The 23,662-nt window shown below is 41.8% G+C and overlaps 1 protein-coding gene across 1 annotated transcript in view; it reads right to left on the reverse strand.

The window, feature by feature from the left end:
- Nucleotides 1-23,662, reverse strand: part of SV2B (synaptic vesicle glycoprotein 2B) — an 89,129-nt gene that overhangs the window by 48,160 nt on the left and 17,307 nt on the right. The window contains exons 2-3 of the mRNA XM_007454894.1: nucleotides 11,817-11,997; nucleotides 11,321-11,472 (exon numbers count right to left, since the gene is read on the reverse strand). Of these exons, the coding sequence (XP_007454956.1) occupies nucleotides 11,321-11,472; nucleotides 11,817-11,997 (333 nt within the window). The remainder of the gene's footprint in view (nucleotides 1-11,320; nucleotides 11,473-11,816; nucleotides 11,998-23,662) is intronic.

Here is a 23,662-nt window from a genome sequence, read left to right on the forward strand (position 1 = left end):
CCTCTGCCATGGGCATCCCACTTAGTCTTGGTCAATGTGTCCCCAGCCTGAATTCTTTTATTGCTATTTTAGAAACCAGACACCCAGACATTGTGTGTTTATGTGTGCAAAGTGAAGTGAAAAAATGATGCAGCTTGTAGTGACTATTGTGGGTTGCTCCCCTCACAACATCCTTCCCATGCTTCCTCTCCACTGCCAGGGATGGAGAAGAAAGTATATGAAACGCCCAGGACCTGGCATCCTCTGGGGTTTAGTGATTGGCTGAGGTGAGCACATGACTTAAGTTGATCCAGTCAGAGGGAAGCCAAGGACCTTTGCTCATTGGTTGGTTGTGAGGGCAGTTCCCTTGTGGAACAAGCAGTCTGAAAATAGGGCTAGAATTGCTAATGCAGCTTGGAGGGAAACCAGCCCAAATACTAGAATCGTCTCCAAAATTTTCTCACCATTATTTGCCTCCCAAGAACTGCTGGATGTTAGGGCTGGCACAGATCGGATCTCCACCGTCTATTCTCTTTGCTTCCTTCTCTCCATTTTATAGATAAAGGAACCAAGGCTGGACAAGCTAGGTGACCTGTCCCAAATTACAGAGAACCACTATTTTGACTCAGCTTTTATCCAGAGTCTATTTGTTTCCCCCCAACAACAAAATTGTCTAACTCAATTTATATGTAGAAATAGTTTCTTAGTGTTAACACGTTTGGATCAATTAACAGGGGAAATTATATTATAACAAGAATTGTGGGGACAAAAGCAATTCCTTGGACCCATATAACCAACGGCCTGGATAATTAATGTATGAATTTGGGGGAAGGGTAGAATGCAGAGCCTGATATCAGGAGTAATACAATTTTGTATCTAAAATTATGTAGAATTACCTATGGTAACGGAATTATCTGGAAAACCCTTCAACTCTTTATTTCATTATTTTTGTTTGTATTTCTTCTCTGTTTCTGATACAAAAATCCAGTGGGATATGGCAAAGGTAACATGATGGTCCCAAACCCATTTCCTCTACCTTGTGGGCACACAGTTAGGTCACATTTCCTAGTGTCCTTTGCTGTAGTGTGTGGTCATATTACAGATTTGGGGCCAATGGGATGTGAGCAAAGAAGATGTGATCCAATTCCTAGCCTGCCCTTCAAAAGCACCCACATACAACTGTCCATGCTCTTTCACCGAACCAACATGTAGGTTACCTGTTGAAGAGGGTAGATCACATGCTGGAGGGAACCTGAGCCCTGGGATTACTGATGGAGCAGAGCTGCCTGCAGATCAGAAACACCAGCCGGGCTTTGCAGGAGGGGAAAACTTCTTTGGTATTAAACCACTAAGATTTCAGGGTTTATCAGGTTCTCAGGGTAATATACCCAGCATCTCCTTAACTAATAAAATAGGGATTGTCTACACCAAAGCTTCTTCTTAAAAAGATAATACAGAAGCCTCCATTAGCCCAGAACACACATCAGAGAGGGTCAGATTTAAAACAAGCATACCAGGAGAAAAAGGAACCCTGCTACACTCTTGGTGGGGATGTAAATTGGTGAAGTCACTATAGAACATTATGGAGGTTCCTTAAAGAACTAAAAATAGAGTTGCTATATGATCCAGCAATCCCACCTGTGGGCATATATCTGGACAAAACTCTAATTCAAAAAGATGCATGCACCCCTATGTTCATAGCAGCACTATTTACAACAGCCAAGACATGGAAGCAGCCTAAACGTCCATGGACAGATGAATGGATGAAGAAGATGTGGTACATATATAAGATGGAATATTACTCAGCGATCAAAAAGAATGAAATACTGCCATTTGCAGCAACATGGATGGACCCAGAGATTATCATACTAAGTGAAGTAAGACACACAAAGACAATTATCATATGATATCACTTATATGTGGAATCTAAAAAATGATACAAATGAATTTCCAAAACAGAAATAAACCCACAGACACAGAAAAAACTTATGGTTACCAACGGGGAAAGGGGGGGAGGGATAAATTAGAAGTCTGGGATTAACATATACACACTACTGAATATAAAATAGATAACAAATAAGGACCTACTGTATAGCACAGGAACTATATTCAATATTGGGTTGGCCAAAAAGTTCATTTGGGGTTTTCTGTAAAATGTTATGGAAAAACCTAAATGAACTTTTTGGCCACCCAATATTTTGTAATAACCTATAAGGGAAAAGAATCTGAAAAGAAGAATTGAGCTGCACAGTGGAAGATGGCGGTGTGGGAAGACACGGAGTTCGCATCTTCCCACAGCTAGGGTGCCTGCCAGACGCTGGTGGGGGACCTGAATGCCTAAGGAGACGGGAGAAACCCCTGAGTGACTGGGTAGGATGTGGGGGGAGCGAGGGGGAAGGAGAAGTGGAGGCCAGACAGGACCTGTGCCCCTGAGGGGTGGCTGGGAGGGGGTAGGGGTTCCCATGCCTGGAGGGACCCTTGGAGGCTTGGAGGATCGGGGTGAACATGCCTAGCATTTCTCCTGCCCAGTTGGGCCCTGGGAAGCCTGCAGGGCTCCCAAACTGTTACTCCACCCTCCAAGGCCCCCTCCAGGCCACACTGGTCCTAGGGGCATAGGAGGGAAATGTGGGGGGTGGGTGCAAAAGAGGAGAGGCAGACGGAGGGGGAACCCTCCAGGACTGGAGGATCAGGGGAGGCATGGCAGCTGTTTCCCTCATGCCCTGGGATGCCTGCTGGGCTCCCAGGTCTGGTCCTCCATTCTCTGAGGCCCCCTCTGGCTGTTGGGGTCCTAGGGACATAGGAGGGAAGGAGTGGGGGAAGAAGAAGGGAGGCCAATGGGGTGGGGCCCTCAAGGATCAGAGGATGGGGAGAATGCACCTAGCGTTTCCCCCACCCACTCGGGCCCAGTGAGCCTGCTAGGGTCCTGGACCTGGTCCTCAGACCTCCAAGGCCAGAGGCACTCCTGGGCCCCTCCTGCTGCGTTGAGCCTAAGCCCGACCCCCCACCCCCCAGGGCCTTTTCCAGTCCTAAGCATAGGCCATGCCCACCACCTAAACCCTGCCCCTGCCTAAGTCCCACCCCCACACAGCCAAGGCCTTTTCTGGCTTTTTTTTTTCCTCCTCTTTTTTACTATTTAGGGTCTGTTTTACCTTCCAGTTGTTGCTTCATCTATATATATATATATTTTTTCTTTCTAACATATGTTAGTTTTCTAATCTTATTTTATTTTTTACTCTTTGTTATTGTTTTGCTCATTTTTTTTCTTTCTTCTTTCTTTTTTTTTTCTTTTCATTTTGCCTCCCCACATGCTTGCAGGATCTTGGTTCACAAGCTGGGGGTTGGGCCAGAGCTCCTGTAGTGGGAGCTCTGAGTCTGAACCACTGGACTAACAGAGAAACTCAGACCCCAGGGAATATTCATTGAAGTGAGGTCTCCAGGAGGTCCTCATCTTGGTACCAAAACCCAGCTCTACCCAACAGCCTACAAACTCCAGTGCTGGAAGCCTCAGGTGAAACAACCAGAGAGACAGGAACACAATCCCACCCATCAAAAAAAAAAAAAAAAATTAAATGACAAAAAATAATGTCACAGATAAAGGAGCAAGTCTTGTAGGATAAAAACCCACAAGAGTAAATAAATGAAGAAGAAATAGGAAACCTACCCGAAAAAAGGATTCAGAGTAGTGATAGTAAAGATGATCCAAAATCTCAGAAATAGAATGGAGGCACAGATTGAGAAAATACAAGAAATGTTTAACAAAGATCTAGAAGAACTAAAGAACAAACAAACAGAGATGAACAACACAATACTGAAATCAAAAATACACCAGAAGGGCTTCCCTGGTGGCGCAGTGGTTGGGAGTCCGCCTGTCGATGCGGGGGACGCGGGTTCGTGCCCCGGTCCGGGAGGGTCCCACGTGCTGCGGAGCGGCTGGGCCCGTGAACCATGGCCGCTGGGCCTGCGCATCCGGAGCCTGTGCTCCGCAGCAGGAGGGGCCACAGCGGTAAGAGGCCCGCGTAATGCAAAAAAATATAATAAAATAATACACTAGAAGGACTCAATAACAGCATAACTGAGGCAGAATAACGAATAAGTGAGCTGGAAGACAGAATGGTGGAATTCACTGCCCAAAACAGAAAAAAGAAAAAAATGAAAAGAAGTGAAGACAGCTTAAGAGACCTCTGGGGCAACACTAAACGTACCAACATTTCAATTACAGGGCTCCCAGAAGAAGAGAAAAAGAAAGGGTCTGAGAAAATATTTAAAGAGATTATAGTGGAAAACTTCCCTAACATGGGAAAGGAAATAGTCACCCAAGTCCAGGAAGTGTAGAGAGTCCCATACAGGATAAATCCTAGGAGAAACACACCAAGACACATATTAATCAAACTAACAAAAATTAAATTCAAAGAAAAAATATTAAAAGCAGCAAGGGAAAAGCAAAAAATAACATACAAAGGAATCTCCATAAAGTTATCAACTGATTTTTCAACAGAAACTCTGCAGGCCAGAAAGGAGTGGGAAGATATACTTAGTGATGAAAGAGAAAAACCTACAACCAAGATTACTCTACCCAGCAAGGATCTCATTCAGATTCGATAGAGAAATCAAAAGCTTTTCAGACAAGCAAAAGCTAAGAGAATTCAGCACCACCAAACCAGTTTTACAACAAACGCTAAAGGAACTTCCCTAGGTGGAAACACAAGAGAAGAAAAGGACCTGCAAAAACAAACCCAAAACAATTAAGAAAATGGTCATAGGAACATACATATTGATAATAACCTTGAATGTAAATGGATTAAATGCTCCAAACAAAGACACAGGCTGGCTGACTGGATACAAAAACAAGACCCATATATATGCTGTCTACAAGAGACCCACTTCAGACCTAGGGACACATACACTGAAAGTGAGGGAATGGAAAAAGATATTCTATGCAAATGGAAATCAAAAGAAAGCTGGAATAGCAATACTGGTATCAGATAAAACAGACTTTAAAATAAAGAGTGCTACAAGAGATAAGGAGGATACTACATAATGATCAAAGGATCACTCCCAGAAGATATATCAATATTTATGCACCCAACTTAGGAGAACGCCAATACATAGGCAAATGCTAACAACTATAAAAGGGGAAATTGACAGTAACACAATAATAGTAGGCGACTTTAACACCCCACTTACACCAATGGACAGATCATCCAAACAGAAAATTAATAAGGAAACACAAGCTTTAAATGACACAATAGAACAGATAGATTTAATTGATATTTATAGGACATTCCACTCATAAGTGGCAGAATACACTTTCTTCTCAAGTGCACATGGAACACGTTCCAGGATAGATCACATCTTGGGTCACAAATCAAGCCTCGGAAAATTTAAGAAAATTGAAATCATATCAAGCTTTTTTTCTGACCACAACGCTATGAGATTGGAAATCAATTACAGGAAAAAAAACTGTAAAAAACACATACATGGAGACTAAACAGTGCACTACTAAATAACCAAGAGATCACTGAAAAAATCAAAGAAGAAATTTAAAAATACATAGAAACAAGTGACAATGAAAACATGATGACCCAAAACCTATGGGATGCCGCAAAAGCAGTTCTAAGAGGGAAGTTTATAGCAATTCAATCTCACCTCAAGAAACAAGAAAAACTCAAATAAACAATCTAACCTTACACCTAAAGCAACAAGAGAAAGATGAATAAAGAAAACCCAAAGTCAGTAGAAGGAAAGAAATCATAAAGATCAGAGCAGAAATGAATGAAATAGAAATGAAGAAAACAATAGCAAAGATCAATAAAACTAAAATTTTGTTCTTTGAGAAGATAAACAAAATTGATAAACCTTTAGTCAGACTCAACAAGAAAAAAAGGGAGAGGGTGCAAATCAGTAAAATTAGAAGTGAAAAAGGAGAAATCACAACTGACACCACAGAAATACAAGGGATTATAAGAGACTGCTACAAACAACTATATGCCAATAAAATGGACAACCACAAAGAAATGGACAAATTCTTGGAAAGGTAAAATTTCCCAAAACTGAACCAGGAAGAATTAGAAATATAAACAGACCTATCACAAGTAATGAAATTGAAACTGTAATTTAAAATCTTCCAACAAACAAAGTCCAGGACCAGATGGCTTCACAGGTGAATTCTATCAAACATTTAGAGAAGAGCTAACACCTACCCTTCTCAAACTCTTCCAAAAAACTGCAGAGGGAGGAACACTCCCTAATTCATTCTATGTAGCCACCATCACCCTGATACCAAAACCAGACAAAAATATCACAGACCAATATCACTGATGAACATAGATGCAAAAATCTGAACAAAATACTAGCAAACAGAATCCAACAACACATTAAAAGGATCATACACCATGATCAAGTGGGATTTATCCCAGGAATGCAAGAATTCTTCAATATATACTAATCAATCAATGTGATACACCATATTGACAAATTAAGGAATAAAAACCATATGATCATCTCAATAGATGCAGTAAAAGATTTTGACAAAATCCAACACCAATTTATGATAAAAACTCTTCAGGAAATGGGCATAGACAGAAACTACCTCAACATAATAAAGGCCATATATGACAAACCCACAGCACACATCATACTCAATGGTGAAAAATTGAAAGCATTTCCACTAAGATCAAGAACAAGACAAGGATGTCCACTCTCGCCACTCTTATTCAACATAGTTTTGGAAGGTCTAGCCATGGTAATCAGAGAAGAATAAGAAATAAGAAGAATACAAATTGGAAAAGAATAAGTAAAACTGTCACTGTTTGCAGATGACATGATACTATACACAGAAATTCCTAAAGATGCTACTAGAAAACTACCAGAGCTAATCAGTGAATTTGGTAAGGTTGCAGGATACAAAATTAAGGCACAGAAATCTCTGGCATTCCTATACACTAGCAATGAAAAATCAGAGAAATTAAGGAAACAATCCCATTTACCATGGCAACAAAAAGAATAAAATAACTAGGAATAAACCTACCTAAGAAGGAAAAAGACTTATACGCAGAAAACTATAAAACACTGATGAAAGAAATCAAAGATAACATAAACAAATGGAGAAATATACCATGTTCGTGGACTGGAAGAATCAATATTGTGAAAATGACTATACTACCCAAAGCAATCTACAGATTCAGTGCAATCCCTATCAAACTACCAATGGCATCCTTCACAGAATTAGAACAAAAAACTTTACAATTTGTATGGAAACAAAAAAGACCCCAAATAGCCAAAGCAATCCTGAGAAAGAAAAATGGAGGTGGAGGAATCAGGCTCCCCAACTTCAAACTATACTACAAAGCTACAGTAATCAAGACAATATGATACTGGCACAAAAGCAGAAATACAGATCAATGGTACAGGATAGAAAGCCCAGAGATAAATCCACTCACCTGTGGTCACCTAATCTATGACAAAGGAGGCAAGAACATACAATGGAGAAAAGGCAGCCTCTTCAATAAGTGGTGCTGGGAAAACTGGACAGCTACATGTAAAAGGATGAAATTAGAACACTCCCTAACACCATACAGAAAAATAAACTCAAAATGGATTAAAGACCTAAATGTAAGGCCAGACACTATAAAACTCTTAGAGGAAAACATAGGAAAAACACTCTTTGACATAAACCACAGCTAGATCTTTTTTAACCCACCTCCTAGAGTGATGAAAATAAAAACAAAAAATAAACAAATGGACCTAATTAAAATTAAAAGCTTTTGCACAGCAAAGGAAACCATAAACAAGAGGAAAAGATAACCCTAGAATGCGAGAAAATGTTTGCAAATGAAGCAATGGACAAATGTATGATCTCCAAAATATACAAACAGCTCATGCAGCTCAATATCAAAAAAACAAACAACCCAATTAAAAACTGGGTGGAAGACCTAAATAGACATTTCACCAAAGAAGACATATAGATGGCCAAGAGGCACATGAACAGATGCTCAACATCACTAGTCATTAGAGAAATGCAAATCAAAACTACAATGAAGTATCACCTCACACAGGTCAGAATGGCCATCATCAAAAAATCTACAAACAGTAAATGCTGGAGAGGGTGTGGAGAAAAGGGAACCCTCTTGCACTGTTGGTAGGAATGTAAGTTGATACAGCCACTATGGAGAACAGTATGGTTTTAGCCACAGCAATCAGAGAAGAAAAGGAAATAAAAGGAATCCAAATCGGAAAAGAAGAAGTAAAGCTGTCACTGTTTGCAGATGACATGATACTATACATAGAGAATCCTAAAGATGCTACCAGAAAACTACTAGAGCTAATCAATGAATTTGGTAAAGTAGCAGGATACAAAATTAGTGCACAGAAATCTCTGGCATTCCTATATACTAATGATGAAAAATCTGAAAGTGAAATCAAGAAAGCACTCCTGTTTACCATTGCAACAAAAAGAATAAAATATCTAGGAATAAACCTACCTAAGGAGATGAAAAACCTGTATGCAGAAAATTATAAGACACTGATGAAAGAAATTAAAGATGACACAGATAGATGGAGGTTCTTGGATTGGAAGAATCAACATTGTGAAAATGACTATACTACCCAAAGCAATCTACAGATTCAATGCAATCCCTATCAAACTACCACTGGCATTTTTCACAGAACTAGAACAAAAAATTTCACAATTTGTATGGAAACACAGAAGACCCCGAATAGCAAAGCAATATTGAGGAAGAAAAACGTAGCTGTAGGAATCAGGCTCCTGGATTTCAGACTATATTACAAAGCTACAGTAATTAAGACAGTATGGTATGGGCACAAAAATAGAAATATAGATCAATGGAATAGGAGAGAAAGCCAAGAGATAAACCCACACATATATGGTCACCTTATATTTGATAAAGGAGGGAAGAATTTGAGGCACAGATGTAGAGAACAAATGTATGGACACCAAGCGGGGAAAGCAGTGGGGGGTGGGGGTTGGTAGTGTGATGAATTGGGAGATTGGGATTGACGTATATACACTAATATGTATAAAATGGATAACTAATAAGAATCTGCTGTATAAAAAAATTAATTAATTATTTTTTAAAAAAGGAGGCAAGAATATAGAATGGAGAAACAACACCGCCTTCAATAAGTGGCGCTAGGAAAACTAGACAGCTCCATGTAAAAGAATGAAATTAGGAATGTAAGGCCAGACTATAAAACTCTTAGAGGAAAACATAGGAAAAACACTCTTTGACATAAACCACAGCTAGATCTTTTTTAACCCACCTCCTAGAGTGATGAAAATAAAAACAAAAAATAAACAAATGGACCTAATTAAAATTAAAAGCTTTTGCACAGCAAAGGAAACCATAAACAAGAGGAAAAGATAACCCTAGAATGCGAGAAAATGTTTGCAAATGAAGCAATGGACAAATGTATGATCTCCAAAATATACAAACAGCTCATGCAGCTCAATATCAAAAAAACAAACAACCCAATTAAAAACTGGGTGGAAGACCTAAATAGACATTTCACCAAAGAAGACATATAGATGGCCAAGAGGCACATGAACAGATGCTCAACATCACTAGTCATTAGAGAAATGCAAATCAAAACTACAATGAAGTATCACCTCACACAGGTCAGAATGGCCATCATCAAAAAATCTACAAACAGTAAACGCTGGAGAGGGTGTGGAGAAAAGGGAACCCTCTTGCACTGTTGGTAGGAATGTAAGTTGATAGAGCCACTATGGAGAACAGTATGGGGGTTCCTTAAAAAACTAAAAATAGAACTACCATATGACCCAGCAATCCCACTGCTGGGCATATACCCTGAGAAAACCATAATTCAGAAGGACACATGTACCCCAATGTTCACTGCAGCACCATTTACAATAGCTGGGACATGGAAACAACCTAAATGTCCAACGACAGATGAATGGATAAAGAAGATGTGGTACATATATACAATGAAATATTACTCAGCCATAAAAATGGAAAGTGACTGGATCATCTGTAGAGATGTGGATGGACCTAGAGTCTGTCATACAGAGTGAAATAAGCCAGAAAAAGAAAAACGAATATCATATATTAATGCACATATGTGGAATCTAGAAAAATGTTAGAGATGAAATTATTTGTAGGGTAGGGATTGAGACGTAGATGTAGAGAACAGACATGTGGACACAGAGGGGGAAGAGGAGGGTGGGACAAATTGGGAGATTATGTTTGACATAAATACACTACCATGTGTAAAATAGATAGCTAGTGGGAACCTGCTGTATAGCACAGGGAGCTCAGTTCGGTGCTCTGTGACAACCTAGATGGGTGGGATAGGGAGGGTGGGAGGGAGGTCCAAGAGGGAAGGGATATAGGTATACATATAGCTGATTCACTTCGTTGTACAGCAGAAACTAACACAACATTGTAAAGCAATTTTACTCCAATAAATAAGAATAACTGGATCTCTTTGCTGTATATCTGAAACTAACACAACATTCTAAGTCAACTATACTTCAATAAATACACACACACCAAGGAAGGGAATGGGTAGAGAATTGTTGGTCAGTTTCAGGGGCAGTTTCTGTTCCTCCCTACGGTCTGCAAGATTCTGGTTGATGGCAAAGCCTACACCCATAATCAGTGGTTCACCAAACATAATTTTGAAGGGTAATGATGATATTACCCAGGATACTCAAAAGGCATAATCAAATTCAAAACGGCTGCCTTCTCCCTACTTTACTCTTAATAAAATCCAATAGTGAAAGTTAATGTTGCCAAGTCTCTGCCCAGAAAATCCAGTTTTTGCAATTATCCAAGATAATAAAATTGTCTCAGCTGAAACCAAGACCTTGTCTGTAAGGGCTGCTCCATGTTTGCAGCTGAAAGAGTGACAGCAGGCACTAAAATGGAAGGTATACGAGAGCACCACAATGAGGGGGAGGGGGCATCATGATCCAAGGTCAGGCCAAGGCCAAGTCATCAATTTGGCCAAGTCACCAACTTCTTGGCTTCTGTGACAACATCTACAAAATGGGGTTACGGAGCCTAAATTGCTGTGAGGAGGAGGGGTGGAGGAGATGAAGGTTGAAGTCCTTTCAAAGACAAGGAAGGAAAGGAGAGAAGGAGGGAGGAAGTGAGGGAGGGTAGACTGTATTATTTCCAGAAAGACATGTGTACTGAAATTAGCCATGCGTCTCCAGTGTTGGAATTTCTTTAGAAAGATCAAGGTCGTACACAGGAACTGTGAGTGAGTGTGGGAATAAGGCTGAGGACAGGGAATGTTGTTCGGATACAGGTGTCATAGTAACAAGGGCCCCTGGGTTCTTTTAAGCCAGTGCACTCACCATAGTGTGGAATGATGCTCCAGGCCATGGCAGACGCATAGATGCCTCCAGTCATCCAGAAGATGCCTAACCAACTGAGATGCTCTCCTCGTTTCTCCCGGGACAAGAATTCAGAAAAATAGGCAAAAACAATGGGCAGAGCACCCCCAATACTGCAGAGAGAAAATGCCAGAAAGTAAGAATCAAGTCAGACACTAAAAATGGTCATAGCAGGAACCCAATTGCCTTGTCCCACCCTTAGGCTCAGTGGTGAAATAACCCAGTGAATTCGAAAGACCGGCCAAGGCAGTGTTGGATTATTTTGACCTTATGACTGACTTTACAACCTAACCCCTTTCTAAGGTTCAACTTTAACACAGTATCTTGGAAGTCAAACAAAAACTCAGTTCAAAGTTTTCTGGAGGTACCACTCAGAGTCAGGGTGTCAGGATGGATAGACCACTGGTCTTGGGATTGGTGAGGGGGGAGGTCCAGCTGAACCTCTGTAATTACGCACCCTATGCCTGAGATGAGTCTGCAGAAGAGGAAGGCTCCATATCCCTGTACGAAGGAAGAGAGGGAGGCGAACGAGGCGTTGACGGCCAGGGACATGCTGAGGACTCGCTTCCTCCCCAGCTTATCAGCCAGGCCCCCCAGGATGAAGGCTCCCCCCATCATTCCTAGGTAGACTATCAGCCCTGTGAGGAGGAGAAAGAGAGAGGAGAGGGTGGAGAGAGAATACAAGCGATTAGACACCATGCAACATTTTAGAAAATCTGATGCCCATTTTAATGCATCCTAGAAATTCTGTGTCACAGACATAAAAGGTGGAATGTGACAGATGTTGGTGGCCAATTAGAATTGTTGGACAAATGTGACTTCTTAGGAATGGTATTCAAACAATAATAGTCTCACCAGGTTTACATATATGTATACATACTAAAATAGATCAAACATAGCTGCGTTTGATGTATCTTTTTTCAGATGAATAATCTGCAGATGAGGGAAATTCTGTCATTTTATTTTTAAGCAAAAAAAGTGTTGGTGGGCTTCCCTGGTGGCGCAGTCATTGAGAATCTGCCTGCCAATGCAGGGGACACAGGTTCGAGCCCTGGTCTGGGAAGATCCACATGCCATGGGCCCGTGAGCCACAACTACTGAGCCTGCGCATCTGGAGCTTGTGCTCCGCAACAAGCGAGGCCGCGACAGTGAGAGGCCCGCGCACCGCGATGAAGGGTGGCCCCCGCTCGCCACAACTAGAGAAAGCCCTCGCACAGAAACGAAGACCCAAAACAGCCATAAATCAATCAATCAATCAATCAATCAATAAAATTTTTTTTTTAAAAAGTGTTGGTGCTACAAAAGTCCTTGTGGGGTTATGTTTAGAGAAATTTTCCAGGGAAAATTGTGGCCAAGCAGGTATGGGGAACAATGGGAAGGAAATACATGGTGCAAGTGAAAACAGCAATTCCCAACAAGACAACTTATTTTATTAAACACCCAAGAAGGACCTCTTCCAAGCCACAGCCAACGTTCAGATTTCTTAGGGGAATGTGGAAAAGAGTAGCAATGAGCTATCCTTTCTTCAACACATGTAACTACTATGTGCCTTGTAATAGAATCAGTTAATTTATGATATCATTTAAATACATTGTTGTCCACACATTTTGGAATTCCAGTGAAGCCAGCAAGCATCCTCATAGAGGTGGCAAATCTCCAGAAGCACATGGATAATTCTTTCCTACTAAATATTGAGTACTTACTAATTATCAACGACTGTGTTAGTACATCATTTACTAAAGCCAAGAAGCAAATTTTGGAGAATGTCTTTCATGCAGTGGAAATACTGAATACGACTTAGGTAAGTGTTCTTTTGCTCAGCCTTGACTGTAAATCAAGCGAAGAACATCACTTGTCTTTCACAGAAAGGAAGCTTCTCCTGACCTGCGGATGCTTTATTTATGCAGATGTGTGCTGGGAAGGGCCCACGTAAAGCAAAGAGCTTCATTAGCTGGTTAACCAGCTGGAAGGCAGGTGCCCAAAAGGAGCAATTCAACTATGCTCTGCTTTATCTTCCCAGTGGCAGATTTCCTTCTTTTATTATTTTTATTCCATGAGATGAAAAGAAATGATAACTTTGGTGCTGTCAATGGTTTTCACTAACTAGGATTCCCTTCCCTCATGTGAGTTGTAACTTTTCACGTCTACATCGCTCAAAGTCATGAAATATGTTATTTCCTTTTTCTTTTCCATATATGTCACTTCATGAAATACGCCTGAGTCTATAAGCATTCATTAAATGCCTCTTATTAGGTAAGTGCTATTTTTGTTAATGGGGATACAGCAGGGTACAAACACATGAAAATCCCTGCCTTCTTGGCACTTACATTCTAGTTGGGGAAAAGAGATTATAAATGAGTAAAATATACAGTAAGTGGGATGCTGATAAGTGCTATAGAGAAAAGTAACACAGAGGCAGGGAAAATGAAAGTCAGGGTGGGAGGTGACAGTTCTAAATAAGATGGTTTAGGAAGCCCTCAGGGAAATGGGACATTCTGGCAAAGATCTGCAGAGAGTCAAACATGGGGATGTCTAGGGGAAATTGCTGGACCTGTGCTCCTGGACCCAAGGTTTCTCTCCATTACAATTTTACCAGTTTCTCAGCCCACAGCTCAGAAAATGCAGTGAGCAATTTCGCACTGTATTAGGTCACTGACACTTGTGTTTGAGAAAATGAGTCAAGACTTGCAAACCCAACTCAGGCCTGGGTCATGCTGTACTGTAATAATGTCTGGGTTAGTCTTCCTGTTAGACTGTGAGTTTATCTGCCTGATCTAGCCCTGACCGGCCAAGGGCTTTCAGCATCTGGTTCCCAGCAGACTTAATCTTGCCTGGTTCTTAGCCATCGGGTGTTAAGTGGGATTGCCTTACTCACTGATGAGGGTGTCTTAAAACCATCTTCTGTTGCCATGACCTATCTCCAGCAAGAATGAATTCGGGCAGGTGCTTGGGTGAGCCTCAGGCTGTAGCCTCCCTATTATTCTCACCAAGTGGTACTAGTCTGCAAGACTGGCTTTGTGTTTGGTCCCCATGCTAGTTTCCTACCAGCATCTGATGCCCCAACCAATTGGAAAAGTCCCAAACCCTGTGTGTGTCCACCCAGGCTTTCCCCAGGAAAGAACTGGGTTCTACTTCCTCAGACTTAGACAACCCACCCAACACCTTGACCACGGCCAAGAGCCCCACATCTGAGATGCCCTGCCCTGCCTCCCCACTCCCAGTTAGACCCCTGGGAGCTCACCACCAGTCCAGTTCACACTGGAGTTTCACACAATTCCTTATACTTGGTAATTCAGACTTCTAGACCAGAGCAGAGAGGGAACTTTTTTCCCCAGTTAGGTCTGTTAGGCTTCCAACATTTTTTGGCCTCAGTTTAGTGCAACTCCCTGCCAAGAATTTCCAACATCCCATTCAGCCAACAGAAAACTTGTGCTTCTCTCATGATACTTGGTCAGTAAACATTTGGAATAAAAAATATATATATATTGAAAGGAAGAAGGGGGAAAAGGGAGGGAGGAGGGAAGTCCCACCCAAATTGCAGCTCCATGAGCAAAACAGATGCTATGGTTGCTTTAGGCCACCGAGTTATACAGCGATAAATAATGGGACAGTGAGTGCCGAACAAACTTAAGGAGCCTAGTATATCATATAATAGCAGCAAAACGGCAAACACGGGGTGAGCACTAGCCACTAGACCGGCTCTGAGATAAGCATTTCACCGGCATTGTTGATCCCCTTTCATGTTTACAACAATCCAGTGAGGGAGATACTGTTATTATCCTTATTTTATACAGGAGGAAAGTGATCCACAGAGAGATAAAGTAGCTCCCCAGTGTCAACAACTGATGGAAATATCAAGATTTGGGACCAGTACTTCTGACCTCAAAGTCCCTGCTTCAACCACTATATTTCACTGCTCTTTATGGATAAGCATTGGTCAGACTTCGTAGCTCTGCATCAGTTCATTCTTTCTTCATTGGCTCGTCCCCAGGATGGCTTGCTCAGTGGGGCGTGGTTCTTTCCATTCAAGGAGATAAACCACAAAATCTGTGATTATCTCCTGGTGAGAAACAGTGCTCCAATAAAGGTATATGTCAGGTATTTTAAAATCACAGAGGAGGAGCACAGCCTGGATACACCTCACGCAACATGGGAAGGCTTCCAAGAGAAAGACATTGAGCTGTTGTTGAAGGACACATAGAAGTCAGTCAGGTCTCCATCTTGGTGACGGGGGTGTATCGCAGGCAGCAGCAGACAGCACGTGCAAAGACAGGGAGGCTGAAAGAACAACTGATGTGTTTGGGCAACTACCTGCAAGTAGTTCAGTGTGAGTAGAACACAGTACTCGTGGGACATCAGGTGAGGGACTGGGGCTGGAGGTTAGGACAGAGGCCAGATCATAAATGGCTCAGAGGGTGTGTGTGCATGTATGTATGTGTGTGTGTGTGTGAGAGAGAGAGAGGGAGCACATGCATGCACATGTATGAGTGCGTGCACATGTGGTGTTTGCATGCCTATATGTGGGCCTACAAATTGGGGGGAAGAGAAGATAAGAATCAGAGGAATGGTCAGGACATTTGCTAAGAACCAATCTGTACGCCCCATACCCTGGTCCCACCCCAGAGAAAAACACTAGCGTCCAATAAATGTTCTATTTTTTTCTTACTTCAATAAAGCTATCTTCAGCACTTCTCGAATTTCACTATGTACAAAAATCATGGAGGTATGTTTTTAAAATCAGATTCTGATTCTCCAGTTTGGTAGGTCTGAGTTGGGGCCTGAGAGTCCGCATTTGTAACAAGACTTGTGCTGCTGGTCCACAGACCACACTCTGAGTGGCAAGAGGCTAGAGCACACCCAGGTTCAGGACAAGACAGCGAGGGGAAGTGGTAAGAATCCTGACTTTGGAACCCAAAGGTCTCATTCACTGGTTGTGTAATTTGGGAGAAAATCCTCTCACCCTGTAAGGTCCTAACCTTCACATCTGTAAACTGATTATTGAGATAGCTAATCTCCAAGCTGCCTTCCCATTTGTTTGTTTCTAAAAAGTATAAATCATGAAGGATGAAATTCTGTGGAATTTCTCAGGAAGAAGATTGTCAGACTAAAAAAACAAACTCAGACACAGATGCTTGATTAAACTTTTGTGATAGTCACACAAGACATGTTTATGGATCAGATGCGGCCCTAAGTGGCTTCTGGGCCACCAGTTTGCAATGTCAGCAGTGAACATTGTGCCAGTTATTGAGCTGTTATCTCTCAGCTCCAAAGCCATCCTTCTAGCCCCTAGTTTGTCCACAAACTAATACAAGTACTTTGCAGGCTGCTCCCTGCTAGGCCCTGCCAGTAGGGGGCACTAGAGGGAGGCTTGAAGGAGGGGACCTCTGCTTTTTGCTCCTGTCGTTTCACCTGCGCAACACTTTTTCTCTCTGGCCGCAGCAATTCCCTTCCACAGCAGCAGCAGCTGAATCCAAAAAGCAGAACCAGACACATCCTGCCTCCCCTCCCCTCCCCTTCCAGAGCAGCACCAGCCAGCCAGGGCCCTCTCTCCAGAGATCTGAGCTAGCTCCATAGGGCCCCCTTTCCCTGAGCTTCTAAGTTATCATAATTCCAACTTATTCCCCCAGGTCCTAAGGGTGGCAGCTGCTCCTTGCCTCCACTACCTCAGTATACTTTTTACAAACATTTCACTTACCCAGTTAATAATATTTTACATTAAATTCTCTCTGTTTCAATAATTGCCATGATTTCTGTCTCCTGACTACACCCTGACTGATCCAGACACCTAAGCAAATGGATGAATCTTAGAGATTAGACATTGAGTTCAATCCCTTAGCTGTACTGGATGAGGAGACTGAATACCAGAGAAAGTCAGGGACTCTCTCGGAAGCTCTCTTGCTGGCCCGGGATCTGCTGGCACTACACTCTGGTCTCCTAGCTCCAGGCCGGGTGCTTTTGCTACCAAACCTCACTGTCCAAGGCAAAGGAAGAACTAGAAAGAACAAGAAGGGATTCTCAAAATGCTGTCGTAGGGGGATCAGAATATGCGGCCTCAAAATGTGCCACTTTGATATAAGGATTATTCTGAGCTGAAGACAGTTAGAAAGAGCAGACCCCAAAATAAAGCTCTGCCCTCCCTCACATTTGCCTAAAAGCAGGCTTAGACTCTAAATCACCAGAGACTCTTATCAACATAGAGGCAGCACAAAGAGGAATCTACATAACAAACCTCACTAAAGCAACTCTATATTAGTTTGCCCCACAGATTGATTTACCTTCCCACAGTTTGCCACTCTAGGAAGCCTAAAACCCTATTTGTTTGTCTTGTCACTTCTCTACAAATGTATTGTTCTTTGTGAAGATGCTATCTAAGCCCAGATTCTAACCATCCCTAGAGTTACTCACAAGTATATGCACTGCGCATGGCAATAAAGTCTGTTTGTTTTTCTCTTGTTAATCTGTCTTTTGTCAGTTTAATTAGCAGGGTCCCTAGCCACCAAACCTAGGAGGATAGAGGGAAAAAGTTTTTCCTCCCCTGTACTGTTTTGGGATGCCATGAAAAGGAAGAATGGAAGAAAGATGAGCCTATCCAAGGAAAGTTACTTTAGCATGAAGCTGATACGGGACTAGTTAGAAAGCTACCCTCCTTCAGTGTTATTCAACAAGCTCAGTGGCATCTTGAGGCAATGTCCCCCCTAATAACACTGAGGTTTTTGAGGTAATTAAAAACCATGATTTATAGTCTAAGCCTGCTTTTAGGCAAATGTGGGGTAGGGCAGAGAGCTTTTTTTTTTTTTTTTAAGTCTGCTCTTCTCAACTATCTTCAGCTCAAAATAATCCTTATATCAAAGCGGCACATTTGGAGGCCACATATTCTGACCCCCTACGACAGCATTTTGAAAAGCTCTTCTTGTTCCATCTAGTTCCTCTTTTGCCTTGGACAGTGAAGTTTGGTAGCAAAAGCACTCTGCTACTTGCAGAGCAGGGGGCATGGAGGTGAAAGGAGGGGGATGTGGTGGGGTGAGAAGGGCTTTCAACTGGTGGTAACACTGCAAATAAAATGGAAAAGAGGGAGGAACCCACACTGATAGGTGCCCATAAAAGGAAGAGCCCAGTCTTGAGACACAAGACTTGAGCTGGTCATGGTCACAGTCCTGGCTCCATGGGTTACCAGCAGCATGACCATGGGCTCCCCACTCAGCTTCTCTGATCATTGCTCCTTCTTTGTAAAATTCAGAAACTAGTGATCATCTTGCAGAGTTGTTAGGATTATGTAGGACACTGGGTTGAAAGTACGTAGTAGGATGCCTGGCTCCAAAGTAAATACATAACTGATCAAAGTTGCTACTGTTGTTATGAGCAAGGCAGCTTAGAATAGGCTGGTACCTGAGAAAGCCACAGGATTGGAAAAATGACAATAAGTTGGTGGTATTTTAAAATCAAGTCAACCATGTATTAGAATTTGAGAAAAGAGGATCAAGACAAGCCTAAGAAACTTATTTATAGGAGTATTCCCTTTAAATGTACCTCCCTCTATCCTTACCTGAAAAGGAAGCCAACTTCCAACAAAAAGCTTTTTTGGACTAAAATTTTTTCAAGTTTCTTCTAACAAGACTTTGGTGTGGGGGGGGCACTTTTTTCCCCTAACTCTTCTGTTTCTTAAGTTCCCAGGTTAAATGTCATCTCCTGAGAGAGGCACCCCTGATGTCCCAAACTAGGACTCAACAAACTTTTTCTGTAAAGGGCCAGAGAATAAATATTTTACTTGCAAATAATTTACTCTGCAGAAGTCTTGTGGTCTCTATGACATATTCTTCTTCCTTTTTTCTTTATAATCCTTTAAAAATGTAAAACAAAAATATGGTAAGTCCCCTCCATACAAACAAGTTCCATTCCAAAAGCGTGTTTGTAAGTCCAATTTGTTCATAAGTCCAACAAAGTTAGCCTAGGTACCCAACTAACACAATCAGCTATAAAGTACTGTACTGTAATAGGTTTATAGTAATACTTTTCACACAAATAATTCATAAAAAACAAACACAAAAAATAAAGAAAACATTTTTAATCTTATAGTACAGTACCTTGAAAAGTACAGTAGCACAGTACAACAGTTGGCATCCAGGGGCTGGCATCGAGTGAACAGGTGAGAAGAGTTACTGACTGGAGGAGGGGGAGGAGGTGGGAGATGGTAGAGCTGAAGGATCATCAGCAACAGGAGATGGAGGGCAAGCTGCAACTTCACACACTTTCGAACTTGAACGTTCATATGTAGGAGACTTACTGTAGGCCACAGACCTGTAGGCCATAGTTTGCTGACTCCTGTCCTGTTCCAAATGAAATTCTGCTGCTGGTCTTTCGGCACCATACTACCATTCCTTCATATAACATATGTCTATTTGCTATTATGTATTTATTGCCTCAACGTTTGTCAGATGCCTTTGACTGCCATGTCCCAGAGGAGGGGGAGGAGGGGACCTGTCAGTTCTGTCCGAGTGGAGTTCCCACTGTGTCTCTAGCACCCAGCACAGAGAATGACACCTTGTAAGCACTCCATTAATATTTTTTCAAGAAATAAACAAAATAATATTAAAATAATTCACACTCACTGTAGAAAACTCTGAAAAATACATTAAAAATGTATAAAAGGTAAAGTCAAAACTATCATACCACCACTCAAAGACAACTGTTATTAGCGTACTTTATTCTTTGTATTTGTACACATACAATTACATGGTGGAGACCATTCTGTCTTGGAAGTTCCATAACCTATTTTTTCCACTTGATAAGTAACTCAGCAAAGAACATCTTTGTGCATATGTCCTTGTCTGCGTTGCTAGTTATTTGCTCAGAATTGATTCCTAGAAATGAAATTATGAGGTCAAAGGGTTTCTTGAGACCCAGCGCTGAATTTCCTTCCAGAGAGCTGGTATGTAACACAAACCTCTTGCCATCTCTAGAGATGCTCTTCACACCAACAGAATATACCCGCAGCACCAGGGGCAGCACGTTGAAGAGATAAACAATCAGAATGTGCTGGTTTATATGTGATGGGAAAGAAGAGGCTCCTGCAGGATCATCTTCTTTATTTAGCAATTAACCAAGGACAAAGAAAGCATTTCTCACATTTTTTTCACTTGAATACATAGAAATTAAATGCATTAATATCCTAGGAAACTTCTGAGCTCCCTTTTTCTGCAACCACTCCAGTATTTATTTGACTGCGTGCATGTGCCTTGCAAGAATAAAAATCAGCATCTCCAGATAGACCCATTTCTATTCCACTTCTTTATTATTCATCCAAATATACTTCCGTGAAGGGTAATGTTCTCTTGGACTAGGGTCTGAGAGTCACAGATCTATAAAGTTTACCGCTTTATCACGTGGTAAACGTGATAAAGGTTGAACACATAAGTGAACCCCTGGGAGAAGTCTCACTTTGGTACTAAGTCATGGAAGAACATCAGGGTATCTATCTGCATACCCCTATGAAATCAGATGCCTTATGTAGTTTGGCCAAGTGCTTTGTTTATATAACATCTGGATGCTTGGAAACTTCTGGGATAAGTAAATACTTCCTTTTGGGTCTAAAGCGTTTAGCACAGAAAAGGTTTGGTTTTAACAGTCTGTCTAGTGGAAACCAACCCAGCAGTCACTGTATTGGCCTCTTCTAGTACTTTATGTGTCCGATAAACTCAAGTGAATGAATCTTTGGAAGTAGGTTAACTTTCCCAGTCTACTGAAAGTTGGAGCTCTCCAAAAGGTTACATAAGATATTTGGAAACAAGTGTGGAGAAGAGAAAGGAAGGGACAAAGGAATTAGCATCTTTTAATACACACAAAGATGTTTAATATCATTAGCCATTAGAGAATGCAAATTAAAACTACAGTAAGATATCACTATACACCTATCAAAATGGCTAAAATAAATAGCATAAGATATTTGGAAACAAGTGTGGAGAAGAGAAAGGAAGGGACAAAGGAATTAGCATCTTTTAAGACCCTACCATGTGCTAGATACTATGCTAGGTGATATATAGAATAATTTCAATTTGTCATTCCAACCCTGTGAGGGAAGTATTAATGTTTACATTTAATAGATGAGGTTAGGAGCTTTCCTCTCTGACCACAATTATTGAAATATCTGAGTAAATTGTTCTAATATCTGATAGAAGAAATCCAAGTTTACCATTGGGTGATTCATCAATGCCCCAAATTACAGAGTAGCTCATGAGAAAAGGTGCACTAATACTATTCAAGGACACCAGGGTTGGAGGTATTTGTCACTCTGCCTGAGGATGCAATACATTCACTCATGCTTGGTCCTTCAGCTCGAGAGAAGCCACAACGCTATGGAAGAGCAGAATCATCCCTCCTGGAAGGTCTAGGTTCGGCATGTGGCCAATAGATCCAGAGGTAGGGGTCTGCAGATGGACTGGGGAATCTGAGAGACAGAGCCACTTGCTTCAGCAACATAGTGTAAGGATAGGGCCTTAAACCAGGAAGAGGTTCTTTCTCCAGCAATACTTAAAGGAAATTAAAGACCCTGCAAGGCAGCCCAGAGACTTTATCAACCCAGGTGACGCATAACCAAGCTCAAGCCACAAGGCAATATTCTAAGCCAAGCAGTGAGCCTGTAAGTATACCCAGACCCCAGATCTCTAGCCGTGTCTTTGGTGAGTAGAAGATAGGCCTACAGTCATCATGGAAGCAACTGTAACAGAACACTTTCAGGACACTAGTGAGGTTTCTGCCCTGGGCTAGCCCTGGGGCAAAGGGGTATCTGGCATGTCCCTTAATCTTCTCTCAGGATGTTGTGAGAACCCTGAAATTGCCTTGTCCACATACCACCACACTAGAGCCATCTTAGAAAAGCAGAGATTTCCTTTTGGTACCTCTCAGTGCAGGTAAAAAGAGGTGTCACCTGGACTAAAACCAGTAGAGGTGTGACATCTCTGATAGCTCTCCTGGACACCGTCGGCATCTCAGATATGACCATTACCCAGTGAGCCTCGGCAATCCCTCAACCATTCCACTAAAGCCCAAGTTGAGGCTGCCATTGTGGTCACTTCTAGAGGATGGAACCGTGTATCTGATGACATCTAGGACCAGTCCAGGAGAATCATGGTAGTGCTAATTAATTGCAGAGTATGGCTCAGAGTTAATAGCTGAGACAGGAGTAGTTGACATAAAATCAAGAATGGAAACCAAAATCTTTACAAGGAAATTTGCTCAGCCCCATTCTCTATGTATCAGCGAGTGTGGGAAAGGGGCATAGAGATTAAATAAGTCCAGCCCAGTCCTCCGCTTTCAAAAACACTCACAATATAACAGAAATAAATAGGTGGAAACAAGTGAAGTGGTAGAGCAGGGCAGGGGCCAGAGAAAGGCCACAGCAAGAACTCTGGCAAGCTGATGACTAGAAAGAGGGTGGGGGCCAAGCTTTGCTATCTTAGAATAAGCAGATGGTTGGGGGTGGTAAAGGAATGGTTGGATGGGGACAGCAGGACTGAGCATCACACAGGGATCAGAAGGTGATGAGGCTGGTTATTGGCAGAGGTCAAACTCACAACCTTACAAAACTTGGATGCCTTTTGGTACAATGACTCTGAACAGGCTACCTTGTCTTCAAAGAACATTATCTGCTATATTAGCATAGAGTTGATTTAAAGCCGGACTGGAAAAGATCTGTCTTTCTCTCTGGGACACCTAGACATCTGGCTCTGACTCATGGCTAAGATAAGGGTAATGAGATTTGTGATGTGCTGTTTAAAGTCTGAAACTCCCCTGGTGATCCCTAGAGCCAATTTGTTTACTCATGGTTTTCAGTGTCATAACTGGTTAGTCAACCTGGCTCTACCACACAATCAGAGGGACAAGAAAATCCCCCTGGGAACTTCTGAGTTGAGGTCTCCTAAAGTGAAGATTTCTTGCACAGATCTTGGTGGTTTTATCTGGAGACAAGCCCATATGAGAATAAGAAGGACCTTGGGGAGTGTGCCTGGATGTCTTTTGAATGTCCAGTTCTTGCCTACAATCTCTTTCTCCCTTTAAATAAGAGCCTATGTGACTATACTCAGAGGAGTCTTGTGAGTCCTCTCAAATATCCAAACTGATGAAATCTTTTCACCTCTTAGCCCAAGGATTTCAAAATCAGATGCCTACAGGGGCCAAGCAGTAAATGCAAATGAGTGAAGTTGAGCAGGCATATTTAATGGGGAATGGTAGGAATGGGGGAATACGGGCCCATCTAAAGGGAGCAGCCATACTTAACTTCAGCCAGTTGTGTTATCGAATATACACTCT

This window comes from Lipotes vexillifer, unplaced genomic scaffold (assembly GCF_000442215.2).
Source record: "Lipotes vexillifer unplaced genomic scaffold, Lipotes_vexillifer_v1.1 scaffold600, whole genome shotgun sequence".
Lineage (NCBI taxonomy): Eukaryota > Metazoa > Chordata > Mammalia > Artiodactyla > Lipotidae > Lipotes > Lipotes vexillifer.